This window comes from Ammospiza nelsoni, chromosome 14 (assembly GCF_027579445.1).
Source record: "Ammospiza nelsoni isolate bAmmNel1 chromosome 14, bAmmNel1.pri, whole genome shotgun sequence".
NCBI lineage: Eukaryota > Metazoa > Chordata > Aves > Passeriformes > Passerellidae > Ammospiza > Ammospiza nelsoni.
In genome coordinates, this window is record NC_080646.1 from 9987534 (window position 1) to 10011103 (window position 23570).

A 23570-nucleotide genomic window follows, 5' to 3' on the forward strand; every position below is an offset into this window, starting at 1 on the left:
AGACACTGGGATTGTCTTGTTTCTCTACAATTTGGAATCACTGGTGCTGGGTTTTATTGACGATAGAAAAATACAGTTGAAAGTATAGATTTACCCAGAGCCTAGAATCAGAGAGAAGGAGTGAAAGCATCAAAATTGTCGGCAATGGTTGTAATTTGTCACCTGCACTGTATGAAGTGTGTGGATAAAGGGCCTTGTTCACACTTACTGCTGAAATGCAGCTCAGGAAATGGTGGGGCCTGTTATAAAAAAACAAAAAATCATGCAAAATAGCAGAGGAAGCCTAGGAGTGTAGACACTGGCAGATTAGGGCTGTGGGGGAAGTGCAAGGTCAGTACAGAGTCAGTAAGGGAGAGGTCAGAAGTGAACCAGCTCTAGGAGACAGCTGGAGGAATGAGAAAGGTTATTTATGGATAATAAGGTTGAATTTCATTCAGGACTGCAGAATAAGAAAGAATGCTAGGAAAGAGCTTGGAATGATTGTTATCAGCTTCATCTGCAGACAAGTGGGTGCTGGGGAAGATCAAAGTATTTGGAGAACAAAACAAGTGTCAAAATTAAAAGGATTGAAAGGACGCTATTCAGCCACATCCTCATCCTTCTCACAGAGAAATTACATTGGATCCTACAAGACTGAACATACTGCCCCAGATATCCCCCACTATTCCTCATATCTGCTATCTCCCCCACATTTCCATAAGCAAAACCCTTTCCGTGCCAGCAGTGTCCATCCAATTCCCACTGCTCATTGTAGGAGTTCACGCACGAGCACTGGGACAGTTCACTCCTGTCCAGTCACACAAAGATGCATGCAAAGGCCCAGAGCAAAAATTTGCTGCCAAAATCCCAATTCTGGTAACACTTCAGTACCTGAGACATGGGCAGGCAGAATTATGCAGAAGGAATGATGGGCTAACATCTGCATGAACACCAAATATCAGTGGATACTTTGGGAACGTGTCTGTCCAGCAAAGGCAGAGCGAGCATGACTGCAGTCCTGTGAGCACAGGCAGCAATCTTGGTAGGAGATTACTCTATGTGGTTTTAATTGCTTCTCCCCCCAAGCCAGCTGTATGTTCCAACTGTGTCTTTTGCCCTTCTGAAGAGTTGGGCAATCCTCTTGGTCTCTAGGCCAGTGAAGGAGGCAGTGGGGAGAAGGAGAACTGTGGAAAATGTGCCAGCATGCCAACAGCTGAATGGACTCTACAACACTAACTACTGACACGTGCAAGCTGTGAGAGAGTTTTCCTCCCCATCCCAAATATTCTAGAGGAGGAAACAAGGACCATATGCTGCCTTAGCCCCAAGTGAGTATCAGTATTACACCCCACCAGGGTACATCTGCTTGTCTGTGTGTGAGCATCAGGGATCCTGGAGCAGGGTGTTTCCAGGTGGCACAAGAGTAAAATTTGTCCTGAGACAGCTCATCCCCAGCTCCTGGAATGTACAGAAGTACAGTGAGTTTGTTTTGTGCAGCACTTTGCTGATGTCCTGAAAAGCCCCAAAGCAGCTGAGAGCAGGCTGTCCTGGTGTCCTGGCAGGCTGTCCAGCTGCTGCTGTTGTGTAATTGCAATTGCAGAACACAGACAGCTGTCTGTACCACTTGGAAATCAGAGCCTTCAAGGCAGCCTAAGTCAGCAACTTTTTCAACTCTAGCACTAAAGACAGTCAAGTCCAAAGCTCAGATACTTCATGTATGTACAAGCTTCATCATCATAACTGGTGTCAAAACAGCTTTTGCAGCTGTAGTTTACACATCACACTCTGCACTGCTCAGTGATTAGCAGATAGACACACTATTTCTAGGAGAAAAATGTACCCCCTTCTCCACTGTACCTGCTTTTCACTTTGACTGCCTTCATTGCTGTCCATCTGTCCAATGCTTCTCAAGTTTCCCTCAGCATTTTACCTTCTCTGCTTTGTTTTTGGTGGGCTCTCCCCAAACTACCCAGGAGCAGCACTTGCTCCACAGCAGGTGCAGAGTGAAGGTGAGCAGATCTCTGCCCCTCAGCTTCAATGGCTGAGCACAGGCCTCCAGATGCTGCTGCTCTCCCTCCCACTCCTCCCTTCCCCAGTGTCCAATACTCATCCCTAACCCACATCTTCCCAGTGCCTGAGCCTGGAGCCCTGCACAGCCCAGGGAGAGCAGCACCTCTGGGTGCAGGAGGCTGCCCTGGATCACCCAGCTGCTCCTGACCTGCTGCCAAAGCAGCCCCAGCAGCTCCTACTGCCTGGCCTCGCCTTCAGCTGACCAGAAATTTGTGGGGAAGGGAGGAACAAAGCACTGTGGTCCCCACCCAGTCCCCTATAATTACCCAGTGCTTCACAAGCAGTATTATCTGTCTGCCTACACAGGGCCATGCAGCCAGCTGTGACCAGAGAGAATTAGCTGTTCCCCTCTTGGAGAATTTTCCTTTCTCTCTTCCTAAGTTTTTTTAAGCCAACTTACATTTATTTAGCATGCAGCCTTTTGAGTTTGTGATTAACTAAACCAAGGATGACAATTGGTCCCTTTAGGTGGAGTGGTATACCCAATTCTTACACCCTGCAAGTGCCTGTTGTTCCTCTGCTTCCTAGGAGCATTGGATCCTTTTTTTAGTCAGCCTCAGCCCAAAAGTGACCACAGCCTCAGGACCCTTCAGACTCCTGAATTGGTTCCCAATGCCACAACCCTTATATTACATTGCGGCCTGCCTGGATCCAATACAAGGAAAAAAAATCAGTAAAAAAACCAAGCAACTTGTGTCCTCCATCAGTAAGTCAGTTTTCTTTGTCCATCATAGCTGGAAGGACAAGCTCTTAGTTTTTATTGTCTTTATTGTTTACCCCAGCAACTAAAAGATCAGTTCAAGCTAATGAACTCACTCAAGACAGGCTCTCAAATCCACAGACTCCTTGCCCCTGAGTCTCCCCCAGGTTCCCACTCTCCTGGTTAACCAGCAGTGCTAGTGGCCAGCAGCCTGCCTGCCTTCCTGTGCCAGCATCCTTAACCCTTCCCAAAGGCAGACAGAGTAAGAATGGCAAAGAGAATGACAAAATATGGAGCTAGCAGCTCATCCTTGCTGTATGGCAGCAGCAGGAGCTGAAAAACTCTCAGAATTAATCATTAAGACTAGACTGTACACCTGCAAAACAGATGGCTTTCATGGTTGCTGAATTTATTATTTAAGGAACAGATACATCATCCATGGTCATACTGAGCACTGATTTATTATATATTCACAATAGCAAAAAAATCCCATGTCTTGGCTGTGAGATTTATGTTCTTAGATCACTGAAACAACTGAAGAATTTATCCTACAAAGTTGTCTGAATATAACACAGGGAACTGGACCTCATTTGAATACTGAACAGCTCCTAGCTGTGTTCTCAAGTACATTTCTTTTCTTTGGGTCAAAACAGTATCTTTAAATACATTCAGTCATTCCTGGCTGTGTACAGTCCTTCCCCAATGTAAAGTCTTTCTATGGAGCAGATATGCAAGCAGTTGAACCCTTAATTAACCAAGGGGATCGTACCCTACCACCAACAGGTAACCCAGAGATGACTGTGCAATTGAATATATCCCTTTTCCCAGGAATGTTCCACATCCATTCTTTCATTGCAGTCAGGCTCTGATTTTCCAGCAATGGAAGAGCATTTATCCAATCCTGTTCTTTCTAACTGCTTTCTCATTTCTGTAAGCTCCCACCAGGGAAGTTGCAGTCCTTGTCTCTTGCCAACATGCAGTTCTGCACGCAGACAGCTGTCAGGAGGGATGTACAAGAATCTCTGTGGTGCCATGGCACAGCACCCATAGATCATGGCTCTTGTAAACTCCATTTCATAGCTGTCTGCACATCCAGCTGGGCAGCAGGAAGAGCAACACCACAAGAATTGCAAGAGGACATGACAACTCAGGGGAGAGATAAGGAGAAACCACACTCAAGGGAGAGGGCAGGTGGAAAAAACCAAGCCATGGAAGTTTTCTGGGGATAGCTATGTAAAAAAAAGAGAGAAACAGACTCAGGATGCGTCAGGGAGATAAATCTTGGGAGTTTTTGAAAAGGGGAAGGCAGCGCTTGCAGGCTCACTCACCACAGCCCTAACAAACATAAATCTTTCTCACATGGGCACCATCCTTCCCAGCACATTCACCAGGGCTGCCTGGAGCACAGCTATCACGGAAGGATCTGTCATATTAAGCAGAACAGCACTTGGCAGTTTGTGTGAATTATGGTTAGGTCCAGCACAGCTGGGTGCTACAGGGGTTGACAGGCTCTGTAACACAAGCACAATAGCAAGCACTAAAAAAAATTAAAAAAAAAAAAAATCTCCAAAATGTTTTGGGAACAGAGTTGAAAAATACTTTTAAAAACACGTCCTTTAAAATTCGTGAGAGACTTCCAAACAGATGGGGTGGGGAACGATGTGATTAATTGAGGGGGCTGATCTCATGGTTTAGATCTGCCTTGGCAAGATCTCCTGGGTCTGCACTTACTGCCCAAGTGGGTGGGTGCTTAGTGCTCCATCAAGAGGCTTTGTAATCTGTGCTCACTTGAAAGAAGCTGCAGTGCCATCTCTGTCCATCTCTGTGTCCCTGACAAATCTCCAGGCACAGCTCCCCACTTCCTATCCCTGCACACAAAGGCCCCACTCTGGTGGCTGCAGGAAACCAGGAGCAACCCTCATCTCTCACAGGCCCCAGTGCCCAACACACCTTCCCCCAGAACCCAGATCTGGTTTACACTTCTGCTTTTGGGGAGTTTCAGAGCAAACCATTCCACACGTTACCTTTACAATGAATTAATGTAACCAAGCCAAACAATCACTCTTAAATTCACTACCACAACAAGTATACGAATCTGGACACAGCAATTGAAGATATATCCATCTCCTTGCACTCTTGGAAGTTCAATGGGCAAGTGTCAGAGTCCTTTGAGAAGGTCAGGATCATACCATGCACGTAACATCCCTTCAGACCCCAAGCAGACTGCTTCCCTCTTGCTCAGCTGCTATAAACACCTAAAAGTCACATTTTCCTTTTGACAGTCTTGGGCACCAAAAAAATAACCACTTTTTAAAATAAAGCTGAGTCTTTAGGTCTTCAAAAATCTGATCTAAATTGAGTATCCTTTTAAAAGGAAAGTAAGTAACTTCATTTCACAGATTCACAGGGGGAAAGCTATGTGGCCTTTTAGGAGAGGGGGTGAATTGAGAAAAAAAAAAAAAGTATGTACATAAAGTGCCTATTGTAAGATAATCTCACTATAAAAGTTTTTTCCAAACACAGCCACATTTCTTTTTCAGGAGGAACAGCAAACCTCAGAAAAATCAGTCTTCCTCTGGGGAGAAATACAGGTATTCAAGAAAACTTCTACAAGAGAGAACAGTTTAAATTCAGCTTACCTGGTGCAGACTGCATGGACGGGTGCTGCACAGGGCAGGCAGTGGTGGCAGCTCTGTGTGACTCAGCTGTGCCTGGCTCTCCAGAGGATCACTTCTGGGCAGCAGGAGGGTTTGCCCCTCATCCTGCACCCGGAGCTGCCATCTGACCTGATCAGTTGTCACCCAGTGCCCTGACTCACCCGTACATCACACACAGGTGAGCAAACCTTGCTGCCCACTGCCACCCAGGGGGAATTTTTAGGAAGTTCTGGAAGAGGGACACCAGGAAACTCTTGCCAACTCTTGCAGGTTTTTCCCCAAAATAGCAACAGTTATCCTGGATTTATACCTGCCCCTGACTGAGCAAAGCATCCCCCCCCCCCCAAATCCCTACAAAACCCCCAGAAATACTGAAAGAGGAGAGATATAACAGGCCCTGTACACCTGCAGTTAATTTAGTGTCTAGGCAGCAGCCCAGTCTCACAGCTGAAACTCTGGGTCCAGCTGTGAAGTATTTCACTGATTGTGTAATGATGATCAAAAAGAAAAATTAAAGAAGTAAATAGCAATATAGCAAGTTCCATCCCTCATAGCATTTCCATTCAATTTTTTATTAAGATTATAAGCTAAATAACAGAAAACAGTTTGTGTACAAGGGATGTTTTGGAAGCACTCTGCTCAGAGACAAACTGTAGGTGTACATGCTTCAACTTTTTTAATGTAGCTGCTGTTTTCAGAAAACAAACCAGAAAAATGCAAACTCTCTTGACTGTTAGCTCAGGTTGTTGAACATTTGAGAATGGAGAAGGGCATTAGCCTACAATGACAGTTAAGGGATTTTCAACACTGTATGAATTACCTGAATTACAGGGAAATCACTGACACACAGGTTTAAATAAGACTGTAAGTGCTCTGTAAACCACATTCATTTTGCATACTTACTTATTTGTTTTCTGGCTGTGTTGGCTGCTTCTTAACATGTGGAAAAGAGAAATGAAATTATCACCCAAAGATGGCTCTGGGATACAAAGGACCCTGTGGAAGTGCCTGGGCTGTCCCAGCATCCTGGGCAGGGTGGGCAGCTGCAGCTGGTCCTGACAGCAGCATAATGGCATCACCTCACTGCAGCCCTCTATACTATGTGAGGAATATATAAATATTCAGTGTTTCCTCCTGGCAGCCCTCATTTCTACTTCTATCTTTCTTTTTTTTAATTTTCTCACTCTTTCACATGACACATTTTTATTATTTTAATATAAGACCTTTTTGATAATATCGACACATTAATAATTACAGTTATATTTTCCCATTTGAGGCATTTATCTGATGCAGAGATGAAAACTGCAAAAATTCTATGAATAAGAGAAAGTAAATTAAGCAGGACTTTTCTACACAGAGACTGGAACAAAAATAAAAGTTTTTTGCAATGCTGTAGATTTCAGACAAAACCTAAATCCCCAGACCAGCTTCCTGTCAGAGTATAAACTGCACGTACTTTGGCCATTTTCTCATCAGTTTAAAGCCAGCATCATATTTGTTACAATGACAGCATATTTACTGATGAAAGCCATTTTGGGAAGAGAAACAGAATTTTATCACACTAAATTCACATTGCACAAACAATGTTTTTTTCAATACATTTGTGCCCCTTTCATTATTGAAATAAACCTGAGGCAGCTCCCACATCACAATATTCTTCAAAACAAAAAAAAAAAAAAAATAAAGGCAGGAATTACCCAGCTCTTCCTCCACTTGAGGAGAATGTGAACTTCTGATAAAAAGTTTACTTTAGTTGCTCTGCCAAGTGCTAGGTCCAGAAGTTGGGAGGATTAATAACAGGAATGGGCTGGGGACACGTGATGGAGCGAGCCTTGTTTGCAGCTCGGCTCCTTAGCAAGGTACAGCCTGACCTGAGGTGACTGTGGCTAAAAGGAACAATTACGGAGCTCAGCAGTGGAAAAAAAGGTACAACAAAAACAGACAGACCGGAGCCATATAACTGAAAGAATTTAAAGTGTTCAGCTAAATTAGGCACGTTAGTTAGAATACATTACATCCCAGCTTTGTTAACCACTTCAGTGAGGAAAAAAACTTCAGATAAGATTATAGAAACCGTGGATTTCTTCTAGAAAAGATGCTGTACTGCTTCCTTCTCTCTTAATAACAAATAAAAGTAAACTTTTTTATCCAAAGTTACATGGCCCTATCACAGACATAGTGGAACACATCATAAATACTGGTTGATTTATGATCCTAATTCCTTAGAGATGGGAAAATATTGAGTGATTTGCTCTTAATGACCTGGGAAATATTTGCCATTGCCGAGAAGCAAGGCTGTAATCTGATCTCTTTCATCAAAGTCTTCACCTTTTGAAGCTTCAGTGGTTTCTGGGAAATCATAGATTTAAGACAGTATAGCCAAGTAAAATTCTGTATTTTTCAAGTGCATATAACATAACATATGATTCTGCAGCAACACTTTGCCTCTTCTAGAGTTAGCACATCTTGCTCTGCACCAGTGGAAAAGCTTGAGCTGACTAATCATCATCTAAAAGGTTTTAAACAAAACAGCTTTCTGATAAGAGTGCATTTCTCTGAAGGTCAGTTTATCAGGAAAATGCTAGTAACAGTCAATTGAGATGACATTTACTGTAGCAGGTTTGCTCCTAGAAAGGAAAATCTCCCAGCTTTTTTCCAAATGGGGAACCACTGCAGAAAAAGGAGTGGGTGGCTGTAGAGGCACATGCAGAGAGTTTATTCATATCTGACTGGCATTGAGGGAATAACGTGACACTTTTGAGGAAGCTCAGAAACCCGGAAAGGACCTTTACACAGCTGTACAAGGAAACAATTCTCATCTCCATCTATTTTCTTAACTCTGCTTGTTTAAAAGACTTCCTAATTCTTGTTTGAGTGTGGAACTGTTGGCATTTTCTGTGCATCAGCTCAGTTCCTGTTCAAGGGAGCAGCGTTCCTGGTGGGATGGAGAGCAGGCCCAGAGGTGTGCTGTGTGCTCCTGCAGCCAGAGCACCTGGAATGCCTGAGTGCTGGTACCCAGGCAAGGAGCTCCTGGATCAGGAGCAGCTCCACTGAAGCCACTGGAGCTGATTTTGGTTCTCCATGTGATGTCTTTCAGATGCTGTTTGTGGGCACAGAAAAACACCAGAGACATGGCTTTGGGATACAGCCATCAAACACAGGCATCCTAGGACACTCACAGATGCCCACTGCAAGCCACAGAACACAGGCCTGCTGCCTGCTGATCTGCTTTGGGGAAAATTGCTGGGATTGAAGGAATTTATTTTGTTCTGTACTTCAAGGGCCTCCCGTGGGCAGGCGGGCGGGCCGGATGCAGCTGGAGCTCTCCCTCCCTTTCCTGGTGGGAGTCAGGGAGGCCAGGAGGGCTGCCCAGAGCCCTGGGACGGGTCCCTGCTCTGCCTGGGACGTGGCATTCGGGGGGAAAATCCCCAACCCTTCCACGGCCCAGCCAGGCAGGCAGGAAACTGCTGGGTGGCACCCACAGGCCCTCCTTCTTCCCACCTAAAGCAGCCATTTAGTCTTCTTTTGAAGGGTGCTTCACAGTGTGGAGTTGGATGAGTTTAAAGTTGGGCTTAGCTAGCCACGGTGAATGGACCCTGACAATGAGCTTTGAAGCCTCCTCAGTGGAGACAGCTGGTATTTTAAGGGACAGGTTAGGACATGGCAATAGCTCCTTGCACTGGTGCAACTGGTTACTGGCTGTAACTCTCAGCAAAGATTCATACAATAGATTCATGCAGCCATAAAATTGAAGAGATTTATAAGAAAATTCAGTGTTACCTATGAAGACAAGACAGTGCAATGTATTAGCTGGGGCTGGGAAGCCAATTTCACTGGTGCATGGCTCCCTCCTCACATAACTGGCTGTGATGGAGGTCAGCTCATCCTCCTGGACATCCATCCTGTCTCAGTCAGACAAGAAAGTACTGTGACCTGATCCAACCCATCAAGCCCTGATCCAAACAGGAGATACAAGGCAAAGGGCTTCTATATAAGGAAAAAAAAAGGAGCTGGTGGAGTTCAGAAAAAAAAAAAAAAAGAAGCAGGATCAAAAGGAGTATTTTGTAGCACAGTTGAACTCATCAACACAGCCTGCACAGTGCCATCTTTGGCTCATTATCCCACAGCATAAGAACAAAGCTAGATCCAAAAAGACAATTAAAAGGAAACCACATTATCTAGACAGGACATCTCTTCTGCACAGCACTAATGATTAACCTTTGGAAACCACAATAATTTATCATGGAAGTAAAAAGTACAGTGAAACCCCAAAGATCATGGACATGAACCAGAAGTAGCCTCTGGGAGATGTCCTGCCTGCAGGAAAGAATTCAAATACATACAGGACGTAGCCAGGGTCTGGACATATAATTATGTTTTGAAAACAAATAATGTTGCACCTTAAACAAAAAGGAAATTTCCATAAGATGAAGCTTGAATATTCCCTGGAGCATACCTTGAGACAGCTCTCAATATACAATGAAAGAGTCACCACAGTCCAGTTTTAGGGAGTCCCTCAGTAAATGCAAACAAGCAAGGTTAGGTAGCAGAATAATGTCTGAGCCTGGGATCTCTTTGCCAAAATCATGACCTCTCTCACTGTAAATAGTGTGATCTGGTGTGACCAGTGGCTGATTGTCTTGTTAGCTCACCTCTGGCCATAACAGGTAGTCATCACTTGCAGGAAAGGAAAACAGAAGTTAATGGACTAATTCATTCAGCCTGTGTTTAAAAATCCCTCACTGCCCATGACTCCTAAGTAAACCATCAAGAAAGGGCTCTGATTCCCCTGCATGTCTGACTTTGAGCATACACATAATGCTTCCTGTTCCCAAGGTTATCTTTGATGTAAAGCCACTGTGCACTGGCCACTAACTCTGCTCACATCCAACATAGAAACCCCTTGTACAAAATGCACCTTGCTTCAGTGTGCAAGACATTTGGTTCCCAAAAACACATAGGATGGCTGGAGTAACCACTAACCAGACATGCTGGAATGCCTGAAAGTGTCCAAGATTAGTCATTTGGCAGCAGTCTTGAGGAAATGCAGCTTTACATATCCCACTCTGGACAGAAGGGTTTAGTGCTCAGGCCCTTCTGGCAGGTCTGACCCTGACTCCTTCCCTTGCAGAGCACAGCAGAGCTTGGATCAGCTGTGGCTTTGACAGCTAGATGCTGGGATGCGACTGCCACAGAAATCTGCATCACTCACTTTGTCAAATCTGTCTCCAGCATACTCTTTACTTCACCAAAAGAAAGAAAACCAAACCAAAACAAACCCTATCCCTATGCTTGGCCTTGGTATGTATTTTTCCTGGATAATTTCAGCTTCTGTGTTTATCAACTGAAAGGAAAATGCATGTGTCACACACTCATGGGTGTGCATGTGTGACACATGAGTTTTCCTTTCAGTTCAGAAATCTGGTGGGTGTTTGTACATTATACAGGAGCTCAAAGATTGGAGAAGCTTCATTCTAACCTGAGGACAACAAAAGAAGGTTGCTGAAGAGCAGTGTGCCTGCTCGTCAGCTGTACAGCCATTTCTGCCCAGGGCTGCAGAGAATGAAGCAGTTAAAGCATGCAGAAACCAGCAGCTGCCCTGGTTTGCATGCACCAAGCTGCAGAACTGGAGCCAAGGACTCTGCACCCAGGAGTGCACAGATGATATTGCTCCTTCAGTGTGTGACATTCATGGGGCATTCCTGGGGTGAAAGAAACCAGCACGGCCAAATGGAAAAACGAATGGCTGCAAGTTGATTTAAAGGAGATATTTAGTCATGCATGGGAAGGAAAAGAGAGAATGAGTGACCAAAATAGAACGAAGCAATTGGAAACAGCTGATGTTTGATGAAAAGAAAGATATTTTCTGGGGTGAGAAATTTAGAAGCCTTGAGTATTTTGAAAGGGCAAATTATGCATGAGTTTTTAATCCTTTCAACAGTGCCAGGTTATCCAGAATCCACTCCAGAAAGGTTTCTGAAGCAGTTTATTCTAGAACTAAGCCAAAACCTTCAGCCAACTCTGGAAAATCTTATTTACAGTCAGACTAACATATTGTGAGCTCATGTCACTATTGGAAAACTGCTCCAGCTGAAAGCATGAGGGAATAGTTTTGCTAAGGAACCCTGAAGTTTAAGCCTTTTTTTTTTTAATTTGCAATAAGAAAGGGCAGGAAAGGAAATTAAAATACTTGATTAAAAAAAAATTATAGAAGGGCTGAGTTTCATTTTCTTATATTGATTACTGTGTTTCTGTTTCACAAAGATTGGATAAGTTTCATGCTGTACTGGAAGTAAAGGGTTTCCTTTCCATGAGGTTGACATTAGGGCAGTTCTCATACAGAGGTGACAGTTCCACAGTCCCAACCCACAGCACTTTGTGACTACAAAGGGGACAAATCCAATTGTTTTGCTCCAGCCAGTGTCCAGATCACACCAATTGCCATTTAACATCTCTGCCAGAACGGCAGCTCAGACAGTGCACTCCCCCCCAGCCAGCAGGAATTCAGGTGTCAGACCCCACAGGGCACCATGGGGGACACTGTCATAGGCACCAACAAATGGATTTCACAAAGCAACCTTTTCCAAGGCTTTGTGTAAGCTTTTGGGAACATCCAAGTCTGAGGCATCCTAGTCATTCGTGTTTCTGCATCTTCAGCTGTTCTTTATGAGCTATGAATGTTTTACATTTCTTTCAGTTTTGGGCTGGGCTGCTTTTTATTTTAACTTGGCAAAAAAAAAGTTACTGGATAAATGACAGACACTACCTTGTCCCTTTAGTAAATCATTGGCAGACATGGGTCAGCATTTTGAGATGAGAGGAACACGGTTTACTGGTGGACTTGTTGGTTTTATGGCTGGACTTGATGATCTTAAAGGTCTTTTCCCACCTAAATGCCTCTCTGATTCTATGTATGGACACAGGTAGGAAGCCAACCAGACAGCATATTACTACCTTTTATAACATAAATGCTAATGTTTTGCTCCCATGAATGTCCACATCTTTTTAAGTCACAAGTGTGCTGTAATAAGCAAATATAAAGTCAAACACTTGTGGTTATATAAAGCCATGTGGAAGAAGAAAAGAGAAGCTATGTGGAATCCACGACACCTGGATTTCTACAGGGACAGCATACATTGCCAGCCCAGCACAGAGAACATAGATTTCCCAAATAGAGGCCTAAGAAAATAAAAAGCAGTAAATACAAAGTTCATCCCAAAATAGTTGGGGAGGGAACACAGATCTGTTTAGAAATTCAAACCAAATTTGGGAAATTACTGTGGACACAGATAAAAATTCAAACAAGAAATGTATAGCATATTCAAATATGCTTTGAGCAGAGGGGTTGAACTAGATGATCTTCAGTGTTCCCTTCCAACCTCAACTATTCTATGGTTCTCTGAAATGTTTTGCTTTGGTATTTTCTAAATGAAATGGGTTGGGTTTGAGTTTTCTTTTCCAAAATGAAAGGGGACAAACAGAAACCGCTCTTAAAGCAACTACAGGCATTTTGTTTGTGACTGAATAAAAACATTTTGCAAAATTTAACAATTTTCCTCCTAAGCCTCCTCAATTTTCTCCAAAGCAACCTCTGCTTTTAGTTTCATTAGACCTATATTTGTATTTCAAAGCTGAGGGGGAAGGGTCAGAGGGCAAACAATAAAAACTCACCATTGCTCCAGCTCTGCTCTCAACCCCTATTTTCTTGCTCACAGATAAACCCTCTCAGATGTACCCCGGTTCCTTCAGGGCTGGAGGTGCAGAGCAGGCATCTCTGCAGCCAACAATAACAAACACTGACACCAGCTTTGCACGTTTCCATGGCCATGGTGCCCCAGAGACCTCCTCTTTCCTCCACACACTCCTCCCCTCCAAAGCCACCTCATCACCACCTCTCTGAGGCTGGGGAAGGAGGGACAGCTCAGCTACACCCACTTACCAATAAATTTAGTTACTAGGGGGAAGAAGAAGACGGGAAGAAAAAAAAAAAAAGGTGTTTCTGTTTTTTCATTCTTTTCCCTCCTTTCTTATTTGCTCGGGTCTGGTTACCTGCCCCACGTGGTTGCTGTGGAGGATACGATGTCATCCAAGTGCAGGGGCAGCACAGGGAGCTCTGTTGCACAAGCAGCAGCCACCAGGATCACGCTGCTGTCCCCAGGGCAGCACGGGCAGAGCGGAGCAATATTTTCCGATAAACACTAAAACCACTTGCAGCTAAACCTTGTGCTTAGTCTGGCATGGGAGTGCATGACGCTGGCAGATCAGCCACACCAGAGACTGACTGGTGTCCATTTGGGGTCAGTGACAGCTTCGGCCAACCACATACAGAAGGTGCTGCAGAGGCTGGGTGGGACTGACAGGAGGGGCATCCCAGGAACATCCCAAGGGCAGAGGAAAAAACATCCCAGGCTTCTACTATGAGCACAGAGGAGCTTCACCACTCCTAGGAGGGAGTTTGGGATTGGAACAAATGGGGGGAGAGTCAAGGAAAATGCCAGTCTTAGGGAGGGGAGGCAGCAGAGCTCAGCTCATCATATCAGCACTTGTTCGCTCATGCAGCAACACTTCAGCACAAAGAAAAGCAAACTTCCATTATAATCTCTCATTTCTGAACTAGTCTCCTGCATATTAATTCCTATTGACTGACAAGTGGAACAGCACACATCGATCATCTTGTTAATCAGGTATTCTTGCAGCAAAGCGTGATGCAGTTTAAATAAGCCAGGGTAAGTTCCTTGTGTACACAAGGAAGCTGTTACAAGAAAATTTAATGGTGAAACCACTTTCTGCAAGAAGCAAGCAGAGCTTGAGCACCTTATATTCTTTGGAAAATTTCATTTACATCATTTTTCATGATCTTTTGCTTAGCATGACATGGTGTTGTCCCCCAGCTGTGCCCAGTTTGGCTTGAAAGTCAAGATTTCGCAAGCCTGACTAGTGAAATCTCCTGAGGCTCTGAGCTTTCAGGGAACTCAGTGCCTTCCTTTTGAGGGGACATCTCTTCTATATAGTGTGTTTTGGTAGCTCTTGAGCTATTGCTCAGATGCACAGCAGTGCTTGGCAGACAGGACTGCTGAGTCCTGGGGTCCTGTAGGAAAAGGCCCTTCCTCCCCACGGCACCGATGGGGACACACCAGCACTGCCACAGAGCAAGAGCACTGGTAACCAACGAGGCTGCCCAGCCCAGCTCTACACCCCAGTGCTCAGCTGACCCTGTTGCCCAACCTCCCAACACAATTGTATTTACAAAAGCATCTGATTTGCAGAACAGTGCTCAGTCTCAGCTCCTGCCAGTATCGACGGGGATTACACGTGCTGGGATACTGAAAAACCAGCGCGGTGTCACCAGCCTGTGCTTCCCCTCTCCCACTTTTACAAGGGTGGCTCAGCCTCTAAGGGGCCATAACTGAATCTTTATGAAGCCCTTGGATGGGTTTTACTGCAAAACAACGCTGAGAATGCACATGCACGATTACACCAGGACAATAGCCTGGAGTTAACAATCGCTTCCTGCAATTGTCTGAGGCAGCCTGTAGAACCAAGAATCATCTCATGATAAATCCTTGTTGGTCATTTACCATCATTAATCTATACTGTCAGAATGAATTAGGTGCAGAGGAGCATATTAATTACAATGCAGATGACACTCCAGCTTTAATTATCAGGACTTCAGGGTGAGCAGTGCCAGTTAATCAGTGCCAGCACCACGGGGGCTGTGCAAGGAAGGGCTGCTCAGCTGGCAGCACTGACACCCAGCCTGCAGGGTCTGCCCTCACAGTGATGCCATTCTAGCCTCAGTTTTCCAAATTGCTCTCTATTTCTATCCACATTAGTCAGGTCTATGGGAACACTTTTTCCACTGCCTATGACATGCCTTAAATTAGGGGTGACCAGTTTTGTCAATATGCAGCCACCTAGCTTTATTTATAGAACATATATTAAACAGCAAAAGCTCCAACTGTCTTTTTATGCCTGTTGCATAAAATTTAGCATTTAACAGCTACTTACTCATTTTACTTACCAGCTAAGGCTACACAGGTTGTTGTTTCCATGTCAATATTATTTTATGTCATTTTCTGGAGGGCCGGGATTATGGAATAAACCTAAACATCTGAACAGTTTGTAAAGCACTGGCAGAGCAGCTAGCAGTGTTGCAAAGGCCCCCAAATCCCATCAGCCAATTTTGTTATTTGTAGGAGCAGAGACAGAAACTCCAAAGCCCATCAGATTCCTGGTGACTCTCTGTGTGATTCCAGCAGGCAGGCTGACCACTCACTCTGGCTGGTACCCCAGCAGCTCCTGGGGAGAACAGATGAAGCTGCTCTGCCCCTCTCCTGCAGACAGGACATGAGGAGGTGCCTGCACAGCACAGAGACAGCAGGAAGGCAGTGCTGGGGCTGCACAGGTGCTGGAGTGGCTGCTCAGTGAGGCTGGGATTTCCAGCAGCACAGACTCCAACAAGCTGGGTGTGCACTGCACAGCCTGGGGCTCACTGAGCCCCTGGGGGGACTGCACTCCACTCTGCTTCTTCGTACACCTTGTGAAAAACACTGAATTCTTCCCAAAACTGGTGTACAAAATGCAAAAGCCTGAGGAGATCCATGCAGCCTGAGAAACGTCATCAAGGAGAGCAAACCAAAGAAATAAGGAGTTACAGAAACAAACCAATGAAGTAAAATTACTGTGGGGAATTTAATCACCCAGGAGACAGGAAATTCAAGGCTATGGTACCCATGACAACTACTATTTGTCCACAGTGTATGGAACATTAACCTTACCTCCATATGCGGAAACAGAAGAAATTATGGGGCATATCAGGTATGAATGCACACTTCATGCACAGGGTACTCTTTGAGGGCTGCTGTGGAAGCAATAATTAAATTTCCTGACTGCAAAGCAAGTAGGTTCATGCACAAGCAGCTCTTCTGAGACACGAGTGAACATCACCAGACAGAGCTCCCAGCTCACCCCGTGGCTTGGGCAGGGAAGATTCCAGGTCTCAGTTTGGTCACAGCATCATCCCCTGCCTTGTAAGCTTCTGGCTGCTGTTCAGACTTTGTTTTGAGAATTGCCATGTGTTGATTTAGGAAATGTTGTGATGTTTCTTTCAGTTGTTGGGTCAACAAGGATTCTGCATTTCTTGTATGTTTTCCTTTTGAGCAACTAAAGCAACATTCATCCCTGAGCAAGGCACAAGTCCAGGTCCTGCTGGGTGATCAGTTTACTCGAATGCGAGAAGCAGATTATTGCTGAGTTAGACAGCAAACAAGTTATCAAACTCTGAGAGAGTTTTGCACTTGTCTTGAACTGAATTCCCTGGCTGGAATCTGTGCAGTCAGAGCCAAAACCAAAGCAGCCAGATAGACAGCAACTCTCTGGGTGGAACTGCTGTCCCTAAAGTCTCAATTTTTACATGATCTTAGACAATTGCTGGCTGGTATATCTACTGGTGCTAAAATTTGGTAGACAAGATTTATGAATATAGAAACAAACAGCAAAATATAGCAACTGAGAAAAGTAATTGCAATCAGGTGGAAAGGGGGGCTATTGAAACAAGAGGTTTTTAATAATAAAAGTTAATTCTATCTTTTGTCACTGCCAGAAGACATAGAAGTAGACAGTCTGCTTGGTTATGACCAGTTATGTGACTAATTGACTCTGGAGGTGCCAATGTGCTGTTTCCTCTTTGGGCAGCTAGACCCAAGGCCCAGCATCTCTCACACAGAATTTTGCAGCAGAAGCAGGGCCAGATGCTAATCCAGCCCATCACTCTTAATGGAGTGATTTAACACATCCACAGCACAACCAGTACAGCTCAGGTCCGACATCTGTCACCAAATGATGCCAAAATCCAGCCACACTCACAGGGGGCTGCAGAGTCAGTGTCCAGGGCAGGCTCAGGAGCTGTGGGGTGGTGGTGCCTCCCCAGGCTCCCCATCCCTGCTCGGTGCCTCACTCTGTGGGTTTGGGGAGCTCCCTGCTCCCTGGGGCAAGGAGGGAGCCCTTCCACACAGTGAAACTCTCTTTATCCCAAGCAGCAGCAGCATCTTCAGGCAGCACCCTGCCAGAGGGCTTCCATCCAGTTTTGGACATATTTAACAGAGCCAAGGCCACATTTATTTAGCAGTAATTCAAAGTGAGGAGATCTCCCACTGTGGAAAAGGTTGGGCTTTCTTTCACCTGCACTTCAAAAGAAGAGTGTCCCTCTGCCAGGAAACCATTTCAGGCCTGTCCCAGCCCACAGGCCAAGCCAAGGGGAAGGCATGGCTGGGACAAAGAGCCCAAGTTCGCTCTGCACAGCCTGGTTCACACTTGTAGCCTGCACATGTGGTGAGCAGAAAGCAGCAATCCTCTCCATTTAGGTCAGGCTACCTAGGGGCTTAGAGGTCAGGCTTGCCCAGGGGCTCTGAGCTGTGTCCTGTGGGCTGCTCACAACTCAGATATGCACTAGCTCACATCCTGGCCACCCTCCTACTTCTTGCTCAAGTCCCTGAAAACCTCAGAGTCAGCTCTGAGACAAAGGCTGATGGCCCCTCACCAGCAACAGCTCACTGGTTTGAAACTCCCCACAGGGCCATAAAATCCAGAAATAAGCCATTTTACAGGAAGGAAAAAAGTAAGAGGCACCCTTCTTGTAAATCGCCACTGAGGGCAGCACCAGCAGGGTGCCAGGGTTAGCCCAGCTGATCAGAGCCCTGTGATAACACCAGCATCCACCATGCAGCATCCTGCTCTAGGAAAGGAGGGAGCTCCCAGCAGTTTTTCCCTTTGCTCTTGGAGGCACACGCATGCTCCTGCAGCAGAGTTTTCATCACTGTTGCAAACCTCAGACCAGTTTCAGGAGGGCTGGGCTGAAATCACCAACCTCATTTCCAGAGAGTGGTTAATAACCTTGGACTCTTCTCAGTGTGTCTTAAATCTGAGCTGTTCCTCAGCAGGGAGAAATCAGGACTTGATGCTGCACAGAAATGAATAGCTGAACTGCCCAAGCCTTGAGAAGTGGCTCTGCATATGTTTTCACAGAAGTCATGGCAGGCTCTGGAATTAATCAGGCCAGAAACCACCAATATATCTACATGCTAACCTGAGCTGAGGCAGGTTTGAATACTGCTGAAAATTCCCAGCCTGTGAATGATTTCCATTTCTGAATCTCTGCCCTGCTGTTTATGGAAAGGCAAAGAAGTACAGTGATGAGGTAAATGTGTTTATGAATGCACTGCTGTTACCTTTCTACTTTAACAACTCACAGGAATTACTTTACCACCCTTATTTATTGCTAATCAAGCTCAACACTGGGGGAGGAGAAGGAATAAATTCTGCCACAAAGTTTGTGCTAAGTCATTTTTTCTTCATCACAGGAAAGCCATAGCCCAGGCAGTCTCATTTGAAGCCTTTTCATGGTTAGAAATACCCCTTTTCTAGGAGTTTGCACTTCTTTCTTAGAAGTGCTCATACTTTATCCGGCACCTCTTCTGCAGAGCAGCCTGAGCTGCAGCAGAGCAGCCAAGTCCAGGAGCTCAGCAAGCTCCCCTGAGCTCCTGTTTGAGGAGTTTCCTCAAAAGCTGCACCAGCTAATCTTTCCAGCCTGCAGCTACAGAGCAAAGCATAGCTGTGGACCTGTGTCAAAGGTACATTTGTTAACACATTTCCCCTGGAGTGCTAATTAACATTTACATCGAGTACTATGAGAGTGAAAAAGCTTCAACACAAACACACGCTGCAGGGAAATGCAGAGAGTGGTGCACTGTTTGCCCTTCAGGAGCTGGTGAAAATCCAGTTTGTTTTGTAATCTTCTGTTCTCTAAAATCAGATATTTCTTCAAGTTAATAACTAACCCGTTCTTTTTCATTTAAGAGCCCCTGGGTGCATTCAGAATTGTGTGACAGCAGGGCCCTGCTGGCCCTGGTGCAGGCCAGCCCACGTGCAGGTCTCTGTGCTCAGCCACAGCCCGGGCCAACCACAGAAAATGACGGGATTTTATGATCTTATAATAAACATAAACAAAAGAACATCAACACACTTTTGCTTAGGATTCAACCCTCTTAAACTAAACACTAAGATAGGAAACACAAACAGAAATATTTGTAGCTGGCTCTTCAATTACCACATTTTGGGATGCTGACAAAAAGCTCTAATGAGTAACACTTGTACCCACAATGAGAGGCAGACAAAGTTATTTGCAAACACAAATTTGCACTTGAAAGATGTGAAGGCAGTTGCTGAACAGCTGAATTATGAGCTATTCTCAATATTATTTCTCAGTATTTATTGAGAAATAAATGTGCTATCACAGTGAAATAAAAATTTTAAGACTGCAACCAATATAACTAAAATATGGTTGAAAAAATCCTCTAGATTTTTCCCAGGGCAGGGGGGGGAGTTTTTCCCATTTTTTAAAGAAAAAAACAGAAAATATCAGGGCCACAGAAAGAAAATCATAATCTATGAGCCACAAAACAATAGTATGTAAACCTCCACCTACTCTGTGAACTTTTAGGCCATGACAGAGTGCATGTTGTTATTCAAGATATTCTTTCCTGCCACAACCATGCATCCTGCCCAGGCTCCCATGAATCACAATCTGTGTCTAAAAAAGCACCAATAGGCACACTTGCAGATGTAGCAAAAACTGACTGAGCACACAACTCCCAGAAATCAGTTTCTAGCCCTCCACCTCCACAGAAATCAGGATCTGAGATAAATAATATATACTAGAAAAACACAGACTTTTTGATTGCAAAGTGCTCTAGAGTTCTGTGAATATATTTGGTTATTGATGCCAGATATTTGAGGTGAATTATTTTCAGCCTTCATGCTTACAAACTACTCTCATTGTTTTGTCCCTTTTTTTTTTCCCTGAGTATTGCTTCTGCCTTTTCACTGGATATCCAACTTTGTAAACAAAAAATAAGTGTGGCAACCAGCAAATGCAGCAGCAGGGATATTTTTTTTAGTTTTTGTTGGACAGGCTGAAGTGAAGGACCCTCAGCACTGAAGAGAATGACTGTCTGGGCAGTGCCATGGGACATGCACCAAGCAATCAATGCTGAGGTGTTCCAACAGGACAAAGTGTTTGTGTTTCTTCTGCTTGACCAGCTCTTCAAACTTCTTTTCATTAGATACACATGTCTGTATTTACTAAGAATATTTTTCAAGAAGTAGCAAGCACTCAGATATTTTCAGATTTTCAGTTTCCTCAGTTCCCTTAGTTTCCAGTAACTCCTATGAAGAAAAGGCAATACTGAGCTCGAATCTAAACTGGCACATTTCTGATATGACCTCCCAGAGACTCCTTCTCCATAGCACAAATGGCTGAACTGACATCCTGGCCTCAGCACAGGCAACAGAAAATCTTCCACCAGTCCCCTCCAAAGCTTGTGAAGACAACAAACCCCAGTATTTTGGGGGGAACCAAAATGGAAGTAGAACATCCAACTTCCAAAATGCTAATGGTTTAATGGTTTAATTTCAAGTAACAGGATGAGATTAATATAAACAGCCTAACCTGCCCAAACTGGAAATCTTTCAAACATCAAGCACAGGAATCAACAAGGTGGTTTTTTTTCAGGCAGGATGTCAGAGTTACCCCCGTGGTTAGATGTGAGCCTAGGACAATGTTATTACACGAGATCAGATTACAAACACAAGCAAACAGAAAACAATCTCTGAACGTCACTGCTGGGGTTTGACAAGAAGCACAGCTGACCCGTTCGGGAGGCTGATGCTCTCCAGTGAGCTCTGGGGGAGTAGGAGGAATTGCTGCTGGACACAGAGTTCCACGCAGTTAAATTGCCAATTTGTTTGCACAGGTTAATGCTTATCTTACCCTGTGCTTGCTATGGTTTTACTCAACGTATTTGACCTGCAAATCTTAAAGCAGTGGCTTTGCTAAAATTATATGGAGTTTCTGGATTCTCCAAGCACCGAAAAAACACTATTTTGGTCATTTCCACAGCACAGAAACCTACAGTTACTCAGATATTTGAAACTTCCAGTGAGGTAGATGACAGACGCTTAACCACACACATCACCATTTCATTTCTGTGCCTAATGTTTAGCACAGCCTTGCTCTAAGGAATTTGTGAAGTTGTTTACAAAGCTGATGCAGAGGTTGCATTCAGTCTGGTCCAAGGGCAATGGTTTACTGAAGTCACTTGTAAACAGCAGAAAGATAATATTTTCTGTGGCTGAGGGAGGAGGGGGAATAAAAGTTCTCACCTTGCACCAAGGACCATTAGAGACAGAGCTGGTTTCCAAAATATCTGCTCCTTCATATTCTTCCATGTCTGAATAGTTGCCAAACTTTGTTCTCCAATGAAAAACATTAAATCATCTTCCAAGCAAAAGCAAAGCAAACCATGCAGGCTCCAGTATCCCAGTTTGTGAAAGCCCTGCAATAAGTCACACGTTGGTTTTATGGTCACTGGTCTAATCCAAGGTTGCAGATCCTGGTTCCGTGCTGGATTTCACAGAGCTTGGCCTTTCTTTTAAGCCTCAATAGTTCCTCTTGTCAGGCATTTATCTCCTCCAGCCCTTCCTGGTGGATCCAGGTTTTCACATAACAAAAGGCAAACAGCTTCCCAGGAGAGCTGACACCGGAGCTCTGATCATCTCAGGAGAAGCTGACAGCAGAGTGAAGTACGTGGCCACACCTCTCTGCTGCCAGAGCTGGCCTGGACCATAAAATCAGAGGCAAGGTCACCCAGCAACCAACCACCCAACGTCACTGCAGTAATAAAGCCAACTTACATTCAACTTCTTGCTTGGGTAGATAAATGTTTTTATTAGAAGAAAGCCCAGAGAAGATGGCAGGGGGCTGAGTGTTCTGAGCTGAAATAGATAAATTCTGATGGATGCAAAGCTTTCAGCAGACGTTCACAGGCCACATACAAACCACAAGGCTCTGTTTGTGAATGCCAGTGGGGCCAAACCCCTAAGCATTTTTCCCTAAGGATGCATAGACCCTGTACCCCAACAGGCTGGGCGGGTAATGTCCACAGGATATTTTCCAGCAGAAATCACAAGTTCCCATCCAGGTACCCACAAGACTTTCATCTGCCACATGCTCAGCTTAAAAAAGTTCCACTCACACTCAAAAGTCTACATAAAATAGGGATGAATTTATAAAATAGCCTCCATTCCCTGCCAGAGTCAGTGAAAATCAGGTCACACCATAAGAATGCATACAGGAGCTTTCTCAAGCAAATGGAGTATTTTCCTCAGGAGCACCCACGTGCCTGGAGGAGCACACTCAGTTTAGGAAGTGACGTCTCTCTCCAAACAGACGCACACGTTAGACAGAAGGGCTACAATAAATATAAATAAAAGCAGATAACAAATGATCGACCCTCTGTGTTCTGTTTGCACTGTGTATCAGGCAGTGCCACTGCAGATAACTGGTGCCCTAAAATTTCGAAACCAACTGTGATCTCTGACATCTATTCAAAGACAAACATGGCTTCATGTTCAGGGCAGCCACTTGGTCTGTCTCAGGAAAGGCCTCTCTCTTAAGAAAAAGAGAGGAATCCAGGGTTGCTGGCTATTCTGGGAAATTAAGACACTTTCCCCCCTCTCTAATATGCAACTTTGTATGTGGCAGGAAACAATTTTAATTTTTTTTTTTGAGGGGGAGAGTGGCAACTGTGCAGTAATATTAAAGTTAATTCTGTTCAAATATAACATATTCTAATCCAATGCTCATGTTGGCAGCATCATTAAAAATTAGCCATACAGGAATCTGATTTTTAGAACTCTTTCTGCCACTGACACACAAAGTGTGCAAGTGATTTGGTAGAGTTCACATGCTCAATTATCCTCATTATTGGTCACATAGGATTTAATGAGATATTTCTCAACAGTTTTTAAGCAGTTTGAGATTATATTTTATAAAAACTGTCAGTAACTGGAAGTGTCTGTCTTTTTGGGAGATAATAGCTACAGGCCCTCAAACAGTAGGGTGTATCCCACTGAGCCCACTGTACACACTGCTTGATTATATATTTATGTCAAGGAAGGGAAGACAAATGTGACAAAAAAGGCAAGAATCAGGAGGCCATAGGTGTGTCTTTAGGGAGAGAGCAAGGCAAAAGATGAGTGCAGACTGGGAAACCAGCAACTTGGCTTGTCTCTACTACTGATTTTTGAAATTGTGATTTCAAGGGGTA

General features: G+C 44.5%; 1 protein-coding gene across 1 annotated transcript in view; it reads right to left on the reverse strand.

The window, feature by feature from the left end:
* The window catches only part of PDE8A (phosphodiesterase 8A), a 137797-nt gene extending 115827 nt beyond the window's left edge, over nucleotides 1–21970 (reverse strand). Inside the window, exon 1 of the mRNA XM_059482152.1 lies at nucleotides 21625–21970. Within this exon, the coding sequence (XP_059338135.1) occupies nucleotides 21625–21690 (66 nt within the window). The 5' untranslated portion in view covers nucleotides 21691–21970. The remainder of the gene's footprint in view (nucleotides 1–21624) is intronic.
* Between the last annotated feature and the right edge of the window lie 1600 nt (nucleotides 21971–23570).